This window comes from Lepidochelys kempii, chromosome 17 (assembly GCF_965140265.1).
Source record: "Lepidochelys kempii isolate rLepKem1 chromosome 17, rLepKem1.hap2, whole genome shotgun sequence".
Lineage (NCBI taxonomy): Eukaryota > Metazoa > Chordata > Testudines > Cheloniidae > Lepidochelys > Lepidochelys kempii.
The window spans coordinates 3,303,113-3,318,114 of record NC_133272.1 but is presented as its reverse complement, the minus strand read 5'-3'; the positions used below and the strand labels follow the sequence as shown (position 1 = coordinate 3,318,114).

The 15,002-nt window shown below is 49.4% G+C and overlaps 1 protein-coding gene across 9 annotated transcripts in view; it reads left to right on the top strand.

Annotated features, from left to right (window-relative positions):
- The window catches only part of ZSWIM7 (zinc finger SWIM-type containing 7), a 29,187-nt gene that overhangs the window by 436 nt on the left and 13,749 nt on the right, over window positions 1-15,002 (top strand). For 5 of the 9 annotated variants that reach the window (XM_073315901.1, XM_073315896.1, XM_073315897.1 and 2 more), the window contains exons 1-6: window positions 4-172; window positions 1,105-1,225; window positions 1,557-1,655; window positions 5,178-5,199; window positions 9,007-9,177; window positions 9,423-9,525. In XM_073315901.1, coding sequence (XP_073172002.1) covers window positions 50-172; window positions 1,105-1,225; window positions 1,557-1,655; window positions 5,178-5,199; window positions 9,007-9,177; window positions 9,423-9,525 — 639 coding nt within the window. In that variant the 5' untranslated portion in view covers window positions 4-49. Of the gene's footprint in view, window positions 1-3; window positions 173-208; window positions 280-1,104; window positions 1,226-1,556; window positions 1,656-5,177; window positions 5,200-9,006; window positions 9,178-9,422; window positions 9,526-15,002 lie in introns of those variants that run through there. The other 4 variants (XM_073315895.1, XM_073315902.1, XM_073315898.1 and 1 more) reach the window with 4 other exon arrangements.

Here is a 15,002-nt window from a genome sequence, read left to right as displayed (position 1 = left end):
CCCCTCCCAGCATGCCGTGCGGCCCCGCAGTGACATAGCCTATCCCAGCATGCCGTGCGGCCCCCCCACAGAAGAGAGCCATGTCCCAGCATGCCGTGTGGGCACACAGAGAGGCACGTGCCCTAGGGCTGCCAGCCTTCCAGGATTGTCCTGGAGTCTCCAGCAATTCAAGGTTAATCTCTAATTAACGATTATGTCATGTGATGGAACCTCCAGGCAGACATTCAACCAAAATTGGGAACCCTACTATCCCAGCATGCCGTGCGGCCCTGCAGAGAGGTATGTCCCAGCATGCCGTGGTCCATCTTGAATGGAGCAGATGTTTCTGCCTGCCCCCTTATAAGCAGGTCAGGGCGAGCTCATGCAAGGAGTAGAGTGATGCACTTGCTGTGCTGAAAGAGACGATGCTCTGGGTGGATAGGAGTGTGAAGGCCTCTTTGTGGACAATTCCCAGCTGTCAGTAACGATGACAGAGTGGTTATTGATAGCTGAGGCTGGAGACTTTGTCCTGTGAAGCCCTAATTCTCCAGTCCCTCGTCCTTGGTTTCTAGGGTGGAATCACTTGAGTAATTAGGCTGTTTCTGCTAGGATTACTACCAGCCTGGGTTTTGGCTTCTGTGCCTGGGTGCCATTTAGGGGTGACAGGTGCCCGTTTTTTAACTGGAAAGCTAGGTTGGAAATTTGCCCCCTCCCTCAATGTGGAGGAAGATATACACAACTTCTTGCCCTCCCAGTTAGAAATTACATAAACTGGATTATATTATAAACAAGAAATAAGTTTATTAACTACAAAAGGTGAATTTTAAGTGGTAAAGAGGTAGCAAACAGAACAAAGGAGATTACCAAGTAAATAAAACAAAGCACGCAAACTAAGCTTGATTCACTAAATAAATTGGTTACAAATAAAAATTCCTCACTTTAGATACTGTCTTAGGTAGATTCCTTCACAGGCCAGATATCTTTCCAGCTGGGGTAAGCAGTTCCCCCCCTCCCCCCAGTTCCAGTCTTTTTGTTTCCAGGCGTTTTCAAGTATCTCTCTGGGTGGGAAGGTGGAGGAGAAAGGAACTAAAGACCTTGATTGTTTTCCTCCCCCATCTTATATAGGATTTCCATAAGACTGGAATCCTTTGTTTGATTCCCCCGCCTCCCAGTGGAGAAGTTCAGCATTCCAGCCTCGGCCTAGGAGCAGCCAGGACAGGTCGCTGCTTGCAGGGAGCTGCCCGAGGTGAGCGTCGCTCAGATCCAGCATCCTGAGCCCCCTCCCGCGCCCCAATCCCCTGCCCCAAGCTCTGCCGGCCCCATGCCAATTGAATTATAAACCAGAATTTCAATGAAGATCAGAAATGCCGCTTTATAGAGCTTTCTGGTTGATGAAGTGCCGGATAAAACAGCTTTTACTGTATAAGAAATGCTGATAAATAATCAGTGCCCTTCTCTTTGCCTTATCTGGGGGTTGAAATCAGCCTTCACCCGAATAAACTATCTCTAATTACTGTATCTGTGGTGACGCTAATGATTTCCCAGCTTCTCCCTGCCCTCTGCTGTTTTGATTACAGGGTTCACTTGGGTGTCAAGGGAGATGGAGGCCACTTTGCCAGCAGTGGCAGAGCAGCTTTTGAAAGAGATACAAAAGGCTTTCCAGGAGACCGCGCATGGTATGTGGAGAAAAGCAAAGTCATACTGGGGTGTTTGTGGTGCACTCGTAGCTTGGATAAGACGCTGAAAAGCTTGGAGATCCTATGTGGGAAAAAAACCCACTCCTGCCCTGTGGTGCCCTGCCCTCTCTGTAAAGAGACGTGGCCACCCACTGTGGTTTATAAATACCAATAATGTCATAGCTTTCTGTGGGTCAGGCATTCAGCGTAACCTTGCTCAGTTCTTCTGAGGCCCTAATATGTGACCTTCAAAGAACTTAGAGGGACTTGAGCTTTGGAAAATGCTGAGCTCTTGCCCTTTGAAAATGGGGCTCTTTTAAAGGGACCCAAATGGGAGGCCCCAAAATTGAGGTACCCAAAATCCATAGTCACTTTTGAAAATATAGGCTATCTTGTAGTTACTCATAAGCATCTCATTTCAGCAACATTGTACAGCCAGTATTGTGAAGCTTTTTCGTTCAGTACCCCCTCACTTTACTGCATGTGGGTCATCCGTACTTCCAGTTTTACCCATGCTAGGCCAACTTTCTGAGGCTCTAAGATGGGTGGGCAAATTTTTTGGCCCGGGGGCCACATCGGGGTTGCAAAAATGTATGGAGGGCCGGGTAGGGAAGGCTGTGCCTCCCCAAAGAGCCTGACCCCTATCCACCCTTTCCCACTTCCCGCCCCCTGACTGCCCCCCTCAGAACCCTGACCCATCCAACCCCACCCCCCTCTTCCTTGTTCCCTGACCACCCCCTCCCAGGACCCCACCCCAACCACCCCCTGGAACCCCACCCCCATCCAACCCCACCCCCACTCTCCGCCCCCTGACCGCCCCGCCCCATTCCAACTGCTCCCTGTCCCCTGACTGCCCCCCGGAACCCGCTACCCCTTATCCAACCCCCGCCCTCTTACCATGCCTCTCAGAGTGGCAGGAGCTTGCAGCCACCCTCCCCGACAGGAGCGGCGGGCCAGAGTGCTGAAGCTGCAAGGGAGGGGGCACAGCAGGGGCAGGGCTGGGCAGGACGGTCTGGCCCGCGAGCCATAGTTTGCCCACCTCTGCTCTGAGAGGTTGAAATCCATATTTATGGCCCCACGGTTAGCTCAAAGCAACTCTGCTTCAATGTCAAAGCTACTTGTGGTGTCAGTGCTGGAGATAGGACACGTGAATGGGGGTGCTAATTTGCATATCATTACCCAGAATTCATGTTCATGGCTATTGCTACAGTAGTTCTGTGTGCTCACAGTCTCATTAACTTCAAAGCCACAGCAAAACAGAACCTATACAGAAAAGGAGGACTTGTGGCACCTTAGAGACTAACCAATTTATTTGAGCATCAGCTTTCGTGAGCTACAGCTCACTTCATCGGATGCATCCGATGAAGTGAGCTGTAGCTCACAAAAGCTCATGCTCAAATAAATTGGTTAGTCTCTAAGGTGCCACAAGTACTCCTTTTCTTTTTGCGAATACAGACTAACACGGCTGCCACTCTGAAACCTGTCATGATACAGAATGTTAGAGTTGTCCCAGTTAACCAGCAGAGGGGGCTATACTACTGATCATGGTGGGCTTCTTGTTCAGAGGGCAATAAGCAGCCAGAGCCAACAGTTAGGTCCTGGTCAATTAGAGCAGCTAGTATGGAACAATTGCTGTTTGCTGCACGCTGCGTTACTGAGATATTTCTGTAACCCACGCTGAAAGAGTCCTGTTGTGTGTGTTTACATGGCAAATAGACCAAGTGGCGCCTGCAGAAGTGGAGTGTCTATTTAAATAATATATTCTGTCTGAGCCAGAACCAAAGGAAACGGAAATACGGGGAAGCCCATTTGACTATTTAAAGGAATGGCACAGGGTGGCTGGTTAGCATCGAAACCGCTCCAGTGACTGAACTGATCTTCATGGAGCTCACTGTGGGTGCATTATGGATATTGTCAGGATAGTTTAGGTCCACAATCTGGGTTTGATTTCTGTTTTATAAAGGATTTTGTACAAAAGTAATGTCAAAACAAACCAACAAAATCAAAAAGGGCTTTTTAATGTAAATATCCCCTTGGAATGCTGATTTTTATGTACTGGGACCTGAGAACGAAATGAAACTGACCAGTCTAGTTTCATTATCCAAATTGAGTAAGGTTGGAAGTCAGCTAACATCAGCCATGGAGAATACATTAGAATGTTAAAATCTTTACAGTTGTAATGATCTAAAGTCCCAATCCCTCAGTGACATCTATGTGGGTAGACCCCCACACCCACCCTGAATCCCACGGGAGGTAACCAAAGGATCAGATTGCAGGATCGGGGCTAACCTGTTAAGTAAACCAGGTTGAGGATTTTTTGTTAATATAATTACCTGTTTTAACAAGTGCCCCTGTTAAGAGGAGACCTTTTTCTATGCACCAAATCAAAATCAAAAGCTACAAAACATCAGAGACATCCAAGACTGTACTGGGAAAGGAAAAGCACTGTTAAAAGACTAGAATTTATATGCCACAAATTTATCAAGTGACAGTTTGTTTCCCAGGTAAAATTGCAAGGGAATCAGCCTGTTAATGTGAAGTGCAAGTTGTTAAAACCTTCAGGCCTTTCTTACAATTTTTAGATATAGGATATCAGAAAAGTATATATATTTGTGGCTCCATATTATTCTTTAAAATTCATCACTGCAGCTCTGAATCATTTTTAAAAATGTCTGCACTTAATGTAGGTCCTACATATAAGAAGTCATATTGAACGTGCACCGTTCTGTTTGTGAGTGGCAATTGGTTGTTAGGTTGGTTTAAAAAGAAATGTTTCAAAGGCATTGGGAGACTCTTGTGACTATATTAACTGCGGAGAGCCCAGCTTAGTGTGACTGGCTTCTGCTCAGGGGTGCATATCTGGGTTGAGATCTGATGCTGGAGAGGGACCAGGACTGGAATAGTGGGGAATGTTGCAGCTCAAGATTTAGGGGCACCTGCAGAACTGTGTGTGAGGGACCCAGGACTGAAATAGCAAAGGGTGCTTCTGCTGAAACAAAAAGACACGTCAGTTTTTTCAAGTCTGGTGCAGCTTGTGCAGCAACGAGAACCTAGGAACTTGACTGTTGCCCCCTCCCTCCCATGAGGGTCTGTGGATGACTAGCCTGAAACCATTCCAGCCCAGCATCCCCGATTGGTGAGCCCAGGAGTCAGCAAAAATCAACATCGGTTTTTGCACCCCCACAGAGTTTCCCGCAATGCATTGTCCATGGGTTTTTAATCTGAGCGAACAGGGGCTACCTATTGTGCTTTAAGAGGTAGGAGGGTTATTCTTCACTACCAGTGTCTACATGTGATTCTGATGCCATCATCACTGGGGTCATGTATTATGAATTCTCTCCCCTAACAAACCACTACACTGCTTCCTATGTCTCTCTGTGGTTAGGGAGGTTGGACTGATCACTGTAGGGGACAACCCTGCATGACCTACGAGGATGGACGAAGTGGAGCCCACAGGGCCTCTTTGTCTCTGATTTCAGAGGATCTTTAGCAAAATGAAATTTCTTTGTCTTTTTGTTGCAGTTCCTGATGATCTCCTGTTGGCGTAAGTACTTTCTGCTCTGCTCCTCATCCCTTCCTAGAGGGCACTCTGAAGTACTTTATAGTTTGCTTTTTTCCCTCTGCTGCCTTATGTCTTTCTGTTTGACCAGCAGGCGTTTCTCATGAAATGTAGCTAAATTTGTAACAGGTGGTGGGATTGGATGTACAAACACCTTATATGGGGGGTTTCCTCGTGGATCCTTGGGTTCCCCAATGTCTCCCAGCCATAGTCTGAGCTCTGTTGTAAAGCATTCTAAGCAAGGATGGATTGGACATCCAGGGACCTGGGAGGTCTCTCCAGAGTCTTAAGGCCAGATTCAGACCAGGTGTAAGGAGATTTGACTCCAGTGAAACCAAAACTTTATTTCCAAACCGCCCTTCCAGAACTTCACATCTCCTGATGCCTTTATGCCGTTGTGAGCACAGCAGCATCTTCGGGTTGCCCTCTGTGTCCGAGCCAGAGGGACAGGTGGTTGTAAAAGAGGGAAAGAGAAAGGAACCTATAAATGTATCCACACAAAATAACTGGCACCTTGAAGGTCATGCTGAGAATCTCATTACTGCCAAGATGCCTGCGGAAATGGAAGGCCAGGGCTGGCTTTCAATACCATCCCTGTGAGCTGAGCCTGGGAGTGTGTCAGCCATAACCCAGCAATGCCCACAGCCAAGGGACTGAATGGCACACAGCCCGCACCCCTCAGAAGCAACATATGCAGGAAAAGACACTGTTACGGTCACACTGTGATGCTGCATGCTGACTTGATTGTGGTTTCAGACAGGCAGGGGTTGATCAGAATCTTTCAGGCCTCTTTGGCCTTGAAAATGAAGTTTGCAGTGTACCACTGGTAGGTGGAATGGGGTGAAATGTTTTCGACAAATAGTAAATTTGGTGAAAATGCATTTTGGGGGGGGCATCAAAACTATTTGCAAGTTGGCATTGACTTTTGTGAATAGTCTCAGGTGAAAAACTATGGAGAAAATTCAAAAAAGTCAAAATAGTCTGTTTTGGCCATTTCGAAATAAAGCATTTTGACTTTTCATTTTGAAGGGGCATTTCGTTTAGAAATTTAGCTAATTAAACAGGGGTAAAAAACATTCAAAAATGACACAAAATGAAAAACAAAACAAAAAAAAATTGAGGCTAAATGAAACATTTTGTTCAACCTAAAATAAAGTTTTTGGCACTTTTGTTTCGGCAAGAAAAAACAACAAAAATCCGTTTTGGCTTGAACTGAACCAAATTTTGGGGGGGCTTGACCCCCAAACTTAAAAATCAATTATTGGTTCAGCTACACTGGTAAGAGTCTCACTGCTTTTCTGTAGGTTGAGAGAATCATTCGTTTTTACTCCATGGCTCCCTGTCCTCAATGGACCATAACTGGGCTTGGAAGGGTTAGATGTTAATTGATAGGTGTCAGAACTGTTGATTTCTTTCTCAATCTAAAAGTGAAGAGGAGGGGAAAGAATCTCATTGTAAACTGAGTAAATTTAGTGGAATCCCATTGATAACTTAGTGGAATCCCATAGATAACTTAATAACTGTTGATTATTAACTATTCCTCCCCCCCCCCACCCCCGCCTGCTGCCCCGCTTAGTTGCCACCAATGCCCTCTGGCTCAGGAATATTCTGATTCTATTCCTGAATCTGTTCTGAATCTCACCTCCTCCAGTCACTGCATTTCAACTTGGCTGCTGATTTATTTCCTGCTAGTACAAAGATGTACATTGATAAAACTATATTTAGGGAAAAATTTCCAAAATCTCTACAATAGCCATTGAAATTCATTCAAATCAACCCACCGCAACTGTAAATCTAATCATTAAGGAATGTGTCATGCAGGGAATCGTTCCCCACCCTCCCACCCTTTCCTTTGTTGAAATCACTCTCTGTTTGCTTTGAATTTCTGCCTCTCCTCCAAGAGTAGGTCTGGCTGTGCGGCATGTAATCAATGGGGTTGACCTTGGGCCGGTTGTGCTGCTGAGAACATACAGATCTGTCTCGGATTCTGTGTGTCTTGACGGGGATCAAGCACATTCTTCCCAGAATAAGAGGCTTTTCTGCTTCCTTCTGTTCTTGTTTTTAGCAATCTGTTCCTTCACACATCTCCTTGTTTATTGTTTACCTTTGTGACTGATCCAGACTGCATGGGTGTTTCTCTGTGGACAAAGGGTCTATAAAGCTTATCTTTATTACCTCTGAACTCTTTGGAACGCAGTCAAATCTGCAGGATGTACAGATCCAAAATAACTTTTAAGCCTCTGAGCGGTTTGGACAATAGGTTAATGGCTCAGGTATCCATAGCTGGCACACAGTTAATCATATACCTCTACGTGATGTCTAACACATGCAGATAAAAGCCTTTCTGCAGGGGGGCTGAATGTAAACACCTCAGAAGGAATACAGAAACTCTAGTCTCCCAGTGGGGGTCACGAGCATCCACCCTGCTGATGAATGTGCACCATCACAATGGAATAGTATCTCTAGTCATCTCCAGTCCTTGGAATGTAAGCAGGAAGCATCTAGATAGGGGACTAATCACATGCTAGACTGTGCATGGGCATAGCCATATGCAGGGGAGAGGGTGAAGTATTTCTCCCTGGCCCTCAGCTTCGTACTTTCCCAGCTTCCTTTGGGGCGAAGCAGAGCACTGACTTACACCTCAATTATGAGACTCAGCCATTGTAAGCTAATTCGATCTCATGCTTCAGGGCATGGGCTAATTTCTCCTGGGGTCAGGAAGGCGTCTCCTCGCCCCATCCTCTATTGCACAACAAACTACTTCATTTGCTCCTTAGTGTGAGGCATCAGGTGTTGGTCACAACTGGAGCAGGATTCCAGACTGACTGGACCAATGTTCCCACCTGGGACAGTGACCCCGTGCATACTTACGCTGCTCTGTGTGCCAGAAACACCAGTTCCTTTTCCCCATGCCCACACGCTTGGTTTTTCTAATGCTGCTCCTGTTTGCATCCTCACTGATAACCGTTCTGACAACACGGTGGCTCTCTGCTGTCTGTCAGAGTGGAGTGCAGCTGGTGGGTATGTAGCTCTTCCTCTTGCCAACTTTGGCTGCTGGGGGGCTGGAGCCTGGCTCCTTTTCCAGGGCCCTACATTACGTTTTTCTTACCACCTGTCCCGCTGCAGGTGCCAGTAATGCAACTCCCCCGCTGGGAGGTCTTATGTAGACAGGGCAGTTGCCGGTGTTTTTTACCCCGGTGTTATCTAGACCCGTTCGAAGCAGGGGTAGGTGTCACAGTGGTTTAAAAGCTAGTGCCTTGGCTGCACTGTGGCTTCCACTCTTGCAACTGCCAAAGGCTGCCCTGGCGATAGCAATGCTGAGAGCCTCCTGTGGACACGCTGTGGATAAAGGAAGCCTGTGTCCCCTTCCCTCATGCCCCACTTGTGATAATCAGTGGTCCTTGAAAGGACACTACCAAGTTAAAAATCCCCTGTTAAAGCCAGACCCTTACCTGTGTGGCTGATAGCGCCTTGTGTCCACAGAGTTCAAAGACCAGGCCTGGAATTGATGCTCCTTTTTCACTTTAGTTGGAGACGGCGACCATTTCACTCTCCGGGCCCCTTGCACTTGGCCAGTGCTGCTGGGTTGTGGGTCACAACACTGGAGAAGGGACTTGGCCTCCCCAGATAGAACCTTTTATTTGTCAGCGTTAAAGAAAAAAACTTTAAAAATAATTTATTTCAAATTAAATCTTACTCAGGGTTGGAGGGGTTGAAAAATCTTGGGGGATTGTTTGTGATTGGGATGGAAACTGGGGCAGTTCTCTCTCATGTTCTTATCTTCCACCCTAGACATGAGAATATGAAAACCTTACGGATCCCCTTCAGAGGCAGCCCCACATGCCAGCAGCTGTCTCCAGTGTCTAGGTTGTCTCCTGAAGTTGGGGCTGGGATTGGCTGTCCCGTAGGAGAACCTGAAGAAAGGAGAGAGAATGACCAATGTGCTTCGCTGCTCCTAATCAGGTTTTATATGGGGGCGCTGAGCACGGCAGACTAATGCAGTGCTGGGATTTTTGCAGAACACCTTTAGAGATGCCCTGGGGATCCCTGGCCACACGCGCCATGGGCTCTGTTTGGCTCAATGGCCTTTAAGAGATAAATCTTGCTCCCATCAGAGCCAGTGACAAGACTCCGACTGATTTCAGGAGGAGCTGGAGCAGTCCAGACCTTTGCAACACAGTCTAACCCAGGGACTTCTTCTCTTCTAGGCTGAAATTTGTATTTGGCTCATCTGCTGTGGCGGCCTTGGATTTGGTTGATCAACATTCAGTCACGCGAATCGTGTCTTCTAGTGGAAGGGCTGTGTACCAGGTACAGACCAGGCTTTCTCCTGGGTCACTCTGAAGTTATCTAGTCCCTTTCGGTTGCTGTCTGCCCATGTGGCCCTGTGCCTCCTAGAATAAGGAAATGCACTGACTGTTTCAGAACCTCCTTAGGTGGAGAGGGATGTGACATGGAAACATACCGCATCTTAAACGGGACAGAAGAGCCATCGTGCCAAGTGTTAATGTAACCACCGCAGCATAGAATGGTGCCACTTGTTGCATTACACCTCCCCGAGAAGCATCCAGCTTCTCCCAGAGACAAGGCCATTCGCCTGATCTGAGCTAGCAGCTCCCTGTGCTCCTGTGGGTACCAGTCTTAGGAGGATGTTTTCTGGGGATCACTGATTTCAGTTTAGAATTTTCATCATATCCCTCAAAGTTCTGTATCACTTCTGTCCCTTGGGAAAAAGCAGGAACTCTCAGACAGGGCCCCGTCTCTGCAGAATAAGCCTTGATCCCATTTTTACCCATCACAATGTGTCTCCCGAGTGTCCTGAACTCTTGGGTCTAGCAGGGTGTACTACCAACAGGGGGGTAACTCTCTGCCTAGCTGGGGGCGATGGACTAGTGATTCTGCTGCATCTGGAAGCTATTTAGGGAACTGGTGTGAATTGAATCAAGGGGCGGAGTCCAGCTCACAATGGTCAAGTCTCTGTATCACAAAAACCACCCTAAAATTGGCATCTTTGGTAGAGAAGCGAAGGTCTGAATGGGCCACAGCGATCCAAGTGCCCTTGTCCCACAGAGTGGAGTCCTCCAGGGCCAGGATTGAGACCTATTAGCAGAAGGGGCTGATGTGTGGAGGTTCCCCACACTGTGTCTGTTGTGGGATAAACAGATAAATCTTCCCGTCACTGCCAGTTGAACCTTGCACCAGGCTCAATGCACCTCTGAAGAACGACAAACTGCCCTGGGTGTTGGAACAGCCCTGAGCGGCATCCCCAGCTGTCCTTCCTACAGCTGCAAACGGTCCCGTTCTCCCTCCGGCCAGGGCTGGGCTGGGATGTGCTGTTGCCACAGACCCTTCTGTTTAACTGGGGAGAAGAGGAGGGTGTGGTCCCAGTCGCCCCTCTGCCCTGGATAAGGGTGTGATCGTTGTCACATGTTATGGGGCTGTCTGAGTCACGTGAGGAGCTTTCACTGCTCTTGGGGACTCTGGAGAGTGAGTGGGACCCACCTGTAAGACCTGATTCAAAAACCCATGGGCCTAGGAACACGGCCTCTGGGCTGAGTTGAGGGGTTGCGGTTGCTTGTTGGTGTTTCACAAGGACTAATTGGTGCTTCCAGTGCTCTGAGGCCACTGGTGTCTCTGGGCTCCAGTGATTCTTTGGGAAGACGTCTCCTTTATTAATTGGAGGCCTTGAGGCTTTTCTTTCCTTGTTGCTGCTCTTGTTAAATACCCAGCCTGAAAAGCCCAGCCTGGGAGCGCCCAAGCTCTGTGCAGTGTGTTTTTAGGGCTAAGATGGAGCATTGCAGGCTGGGATGTAAAGTCTTAACCAGATGTACCTACATATTAAGGCTGAGGGGAGCAGCAATGTGCACCATTTTATCCCAGCTCCGTGCAACCTTTGGGCCCTTCGCTGAGCCCAAGTTTGGACTCCTCTCCTTTACGTGGCTACAGTCAGCCTTTGAAGTGAACCCCCATTAAGCAGAGACAGTGCCGTGGGGAGGCCTTAGTGCTTCTCGTTGTCCATGCAGGCTCAGTGCATCCTCAGCTCATCTTGCAGCAGCTCCTCGCGGCCAGCAGGGCTGGACACTTCGCGTGCTGTACCTCTCCGAGCCCCTGGGTTTACATTCCTTCTCAGGAAGCCCTTGAAGGAAAGTGATGGAGACAAGCTGGGCTTGGTCCCGATTTCTGCTTAGAGGTGGCTGGACAGCGCAGTGAGCATGCGTGCTCTGTATGTGGTGTTAATGCCTTGTGTGTGGCGTGGCCAGCTGTCTGACTGCTGCCCTCCCGTCTCCTGGCAGCGATGGAGAGCTCTTCCCCCGCCTTGGCCACCAGTGCTGCCACTGTGAGGAACAGCTGCATTGGAGGTGATCCTTCTCCCTCCACCCGAGCAGCTCTGCTCACTGGCTTGGTGACTTGGGGCGTTTCTTTGTGCTATGGCCAGTGCTGAAGGCCCAGCAGAGAGCAGGGCCCACTGTGCCGGGCAGTGCACAATGAGAGTGAGAGTCCCTGCCCCAAAGAGCTCCCAGCCTTGATCGTCAATTACCAGGTCCTACAAAGGGGCAGCTTCACCCTTCTGGGTGCTTTGGCCAGGCAAACACCCCAGCCGCCTACCTAGCTAGTGCACATGCTCTCTCATGTGTTTGCCCCTCTGAGGGCCAGATCCTACTCCCATTGAGTGGAGTAAAACCCCACTGACTTCAGGGCAAGATGGACCAGGCTCTTTGCTATGTGATTGCCTTTGACAATCACCAGTGGGAACAAACAATAGTTACAATTTTCCTTTATGGATTATCATTTGCTAACGTAGCCCAATTAATGGATTAATTTCCACTCACAAGAAGAGACTTCAGAGCTGCTCTCCTCCCCACTTCAGGAGGCAGAATCGGAGGCTGGTTCCTGTAGGGGAAAGGAGCAGCAAGTCTTGGCCAGCGATCCGAGGGTTAGACACACAAGCCAAGTGGCCAACCCACAGGCGCTAGTAAGTAAAAAGCCTCGCCCCTGCACCACGGGGCTCCCAGCAGCAGTCTGGTCTTTCCAGCGGCATCAGAGAGGAGGATGGGAGTGGTTTGGCAAAGAGGAGTGAGGACATCTTCCCAGCTGATAAATAGCCTGGAGGCCAGGCGTGCATTTCTCAGCTGGTTTCCTTTTCTGAGGCACGGGATTGTTGCTGCTGTAATGTCTTTGCTGTGGAGAGCTGTTCTTTTTGAGGGCTTGAAGCCCCATTGCAACACTCCTCCTTGCAGCTGTAGCTGCCATTTCTGAGGTGCTGAGGCAAGGCGCAGAGCCCCCCAGGGACTGTGACTGGAACCGAGACGGGAATGCGATCAGGGGCTTTGTCAAAGCCATGGCACTGAGGTGGCATGCTGCCCGCGGAGTAGCTCATTCTCTCACAGCTCATTACCCTCTCTTGGGCTGGATCCATTGACAGCTCAGTGCTGATGTAACCAACTGAGGAGAGCCGTGTCAGTGGGCCAGACTTCCATGCGGCACACCTGTGATGTGAGCGTTTACTCCCAGCAGAGGAGAGGATCTGCTAGGAGCAAGGGGAAAGTCCTCAGCGGGGCTAGATAATGCATAGATCCACCTATCAGACAAACAAGTCTTGGACTTGCCCTCAGGAATGGTGCCCCTGCAGCCCAGGGCTCGGACACGGATGGGAAGGGATGTCAGTGCTAATGGACTATACTACCCCCCAGTGCTGCCTATGGTCCGTCATCTTGGGTACTGCTTCAGAAACAGCCTCCTCCCGGACACACACCTGATACTGCAGCGTAGGTCACTTCCCCTTCCAGCTGCCGAGATGGGGCAGAAACTGGCCTCAGCTTAATATCCCCATTCAAATGAAAGCAGCTCTTTGCCCCTCCTGCTCAGTACAGCAGTGCAGGGATCGCAGCGGCTAGCAGCTCCAGGCCTGATGTTACAACTCTAGCCATCATCTGAAGGGCTCTCCTAGTGCTCATCTGAACTGCAGCCTGTGGGCTAAACCCAGCTCCCTGGAGCTCCGGAGTGGGGATGCCTCAAACCCGCTGGTGGCCTAAATAAGCAGTTTCCCATAATTGGTCAGCGGAGACACAAGCACCAGCCAGCGCCAGAGCTGCAAGCCTTTATTTGGGGGTTTTAAAATATATGCAAATATAGATGCAACCTTTGTGATCCTGGCAATTGCCAACACGGCCCTTGATGTTGCACAGTCTGGGCACTGGTTAGCCACACCCAGCATGACCAGCGACGGGTACTCAGCAGGCCATGGAAGTGAAGCCAGCCAGCGGGAATGGGATGACATGGCAACAGGTCAAGCTCAGACTGGGCCTGTTCCATCCCTCCTGCCTAACTTCCCCTTTCTGCCTTCAGCTGTTGGCCTGATCTGTTTGTTTAGTGTTGATCGTTCACATCCTGTATCTTTATTAGATTATTTGTTTAAATATATTTTCATTTTAATTTCCTAGAACTCTATGGCAGCCTGCCACGCTGTCTGTAAACAGATTAAAATGCTCATGTGGAAATGTCTGCTCAGCTCCTGGGCTTAGCCATATGGTGCTGGTTAATCAGACGCTGGTTGCAGGGAGAGCTGCCAGATGATAGAGGAACCCGGCACTTGCTGGAATGGAACAACTACTCACCTGACTTTTCCCCAAATGTCTGTGCAGTCAGTTTCCCAGCGCCGCACTATCCCTGCCTCCTGTGCTGGTTTCCCCTGGATCTTGTCTTATCCATGCCACAGACAGACACAGTAAGAGAGGAAGGTTTGGACGTTTAAAAACTAGCACCCATCTGCCTTGGTTCTTTGTGCTCAGGAGCCTTGTCCACCGTGGGACCCACAGCAGAGCCTGGCTGCATGTCTGGGGATTTCCACCTCTTGGCGCTCACCGGCCATGCAAGCGCGGTATGTGCTCCTGTCTCTGAGGTCAGGATCCAGCTCCCAGCCTTATTCACGCCATTGGCTCGATGTACGTCACAGGAACACCAGAGTGGTTTCCTTCCGGAAGCTGCGTTTTGGTTGGTTTTGATCTTCCTGAGTTCTTCAAGGAGGGGATGGACAAGCCCCCTGGGAGTTTGCAAAGCAGCCCTTGTTTCCCCAAGACCGGAGAGGACGATGGGAGGAGACAGCACAGCGTCTCAGGCAGAGGGGAGCAGGGCACCCTCTAGTTCTGTCCGCTGCATTTCAGTGCTGCGTGGCCCGTGGATTTGAGATTCCACCTGAATCAGAGAGACGTGAAAGGCCTGTTCTTTCTGGGAGGGACAGCCAGCACCACGGGGGAAATGTTCAACCAGAGCAACGCTGGCAGCCTCTGAACTCGGCTGAGGGAAAGTTGCCATCAAAATACTTAATCTTGCAAGCAAACAATCAAACGGGACAGAGAATAACAAACCTACTGCAAGTGAAACAAACACAGAGTGTGGAGTGAAGGGGAGCCCAGGGCAGGCAAGGTGAATAACCAGTCTCTGATCAAAGCCCAGTCTTCTTCATAGTGTAAACACACCCCAGTTACCATTTCTGCTCCTTTCCAGACGCCAGGCCCAATCCAGCTGGGAAGCAATCCAAAAACCAGATTGGGGACGGGGGGAGATGAGATGAGTGCTCCTAAGTAAACTATTGAGCCAGCCCCCGGCCCAGTCAGTCGGTCAGCATGTGCAGGGAAAGTGGAGCTGTGATGCAGAGACGTTCCTAGGAGAGCTGCTTTCAGGACTGGATCTGGAGGGAGGATAGCGTGGGCACTAGGAGGAGGCTAGAAGGAGCGCGGTTTCCTGAGGATGGGTGTCAGTGCACGGAATTCGGACGGTCTCTGCTGCTT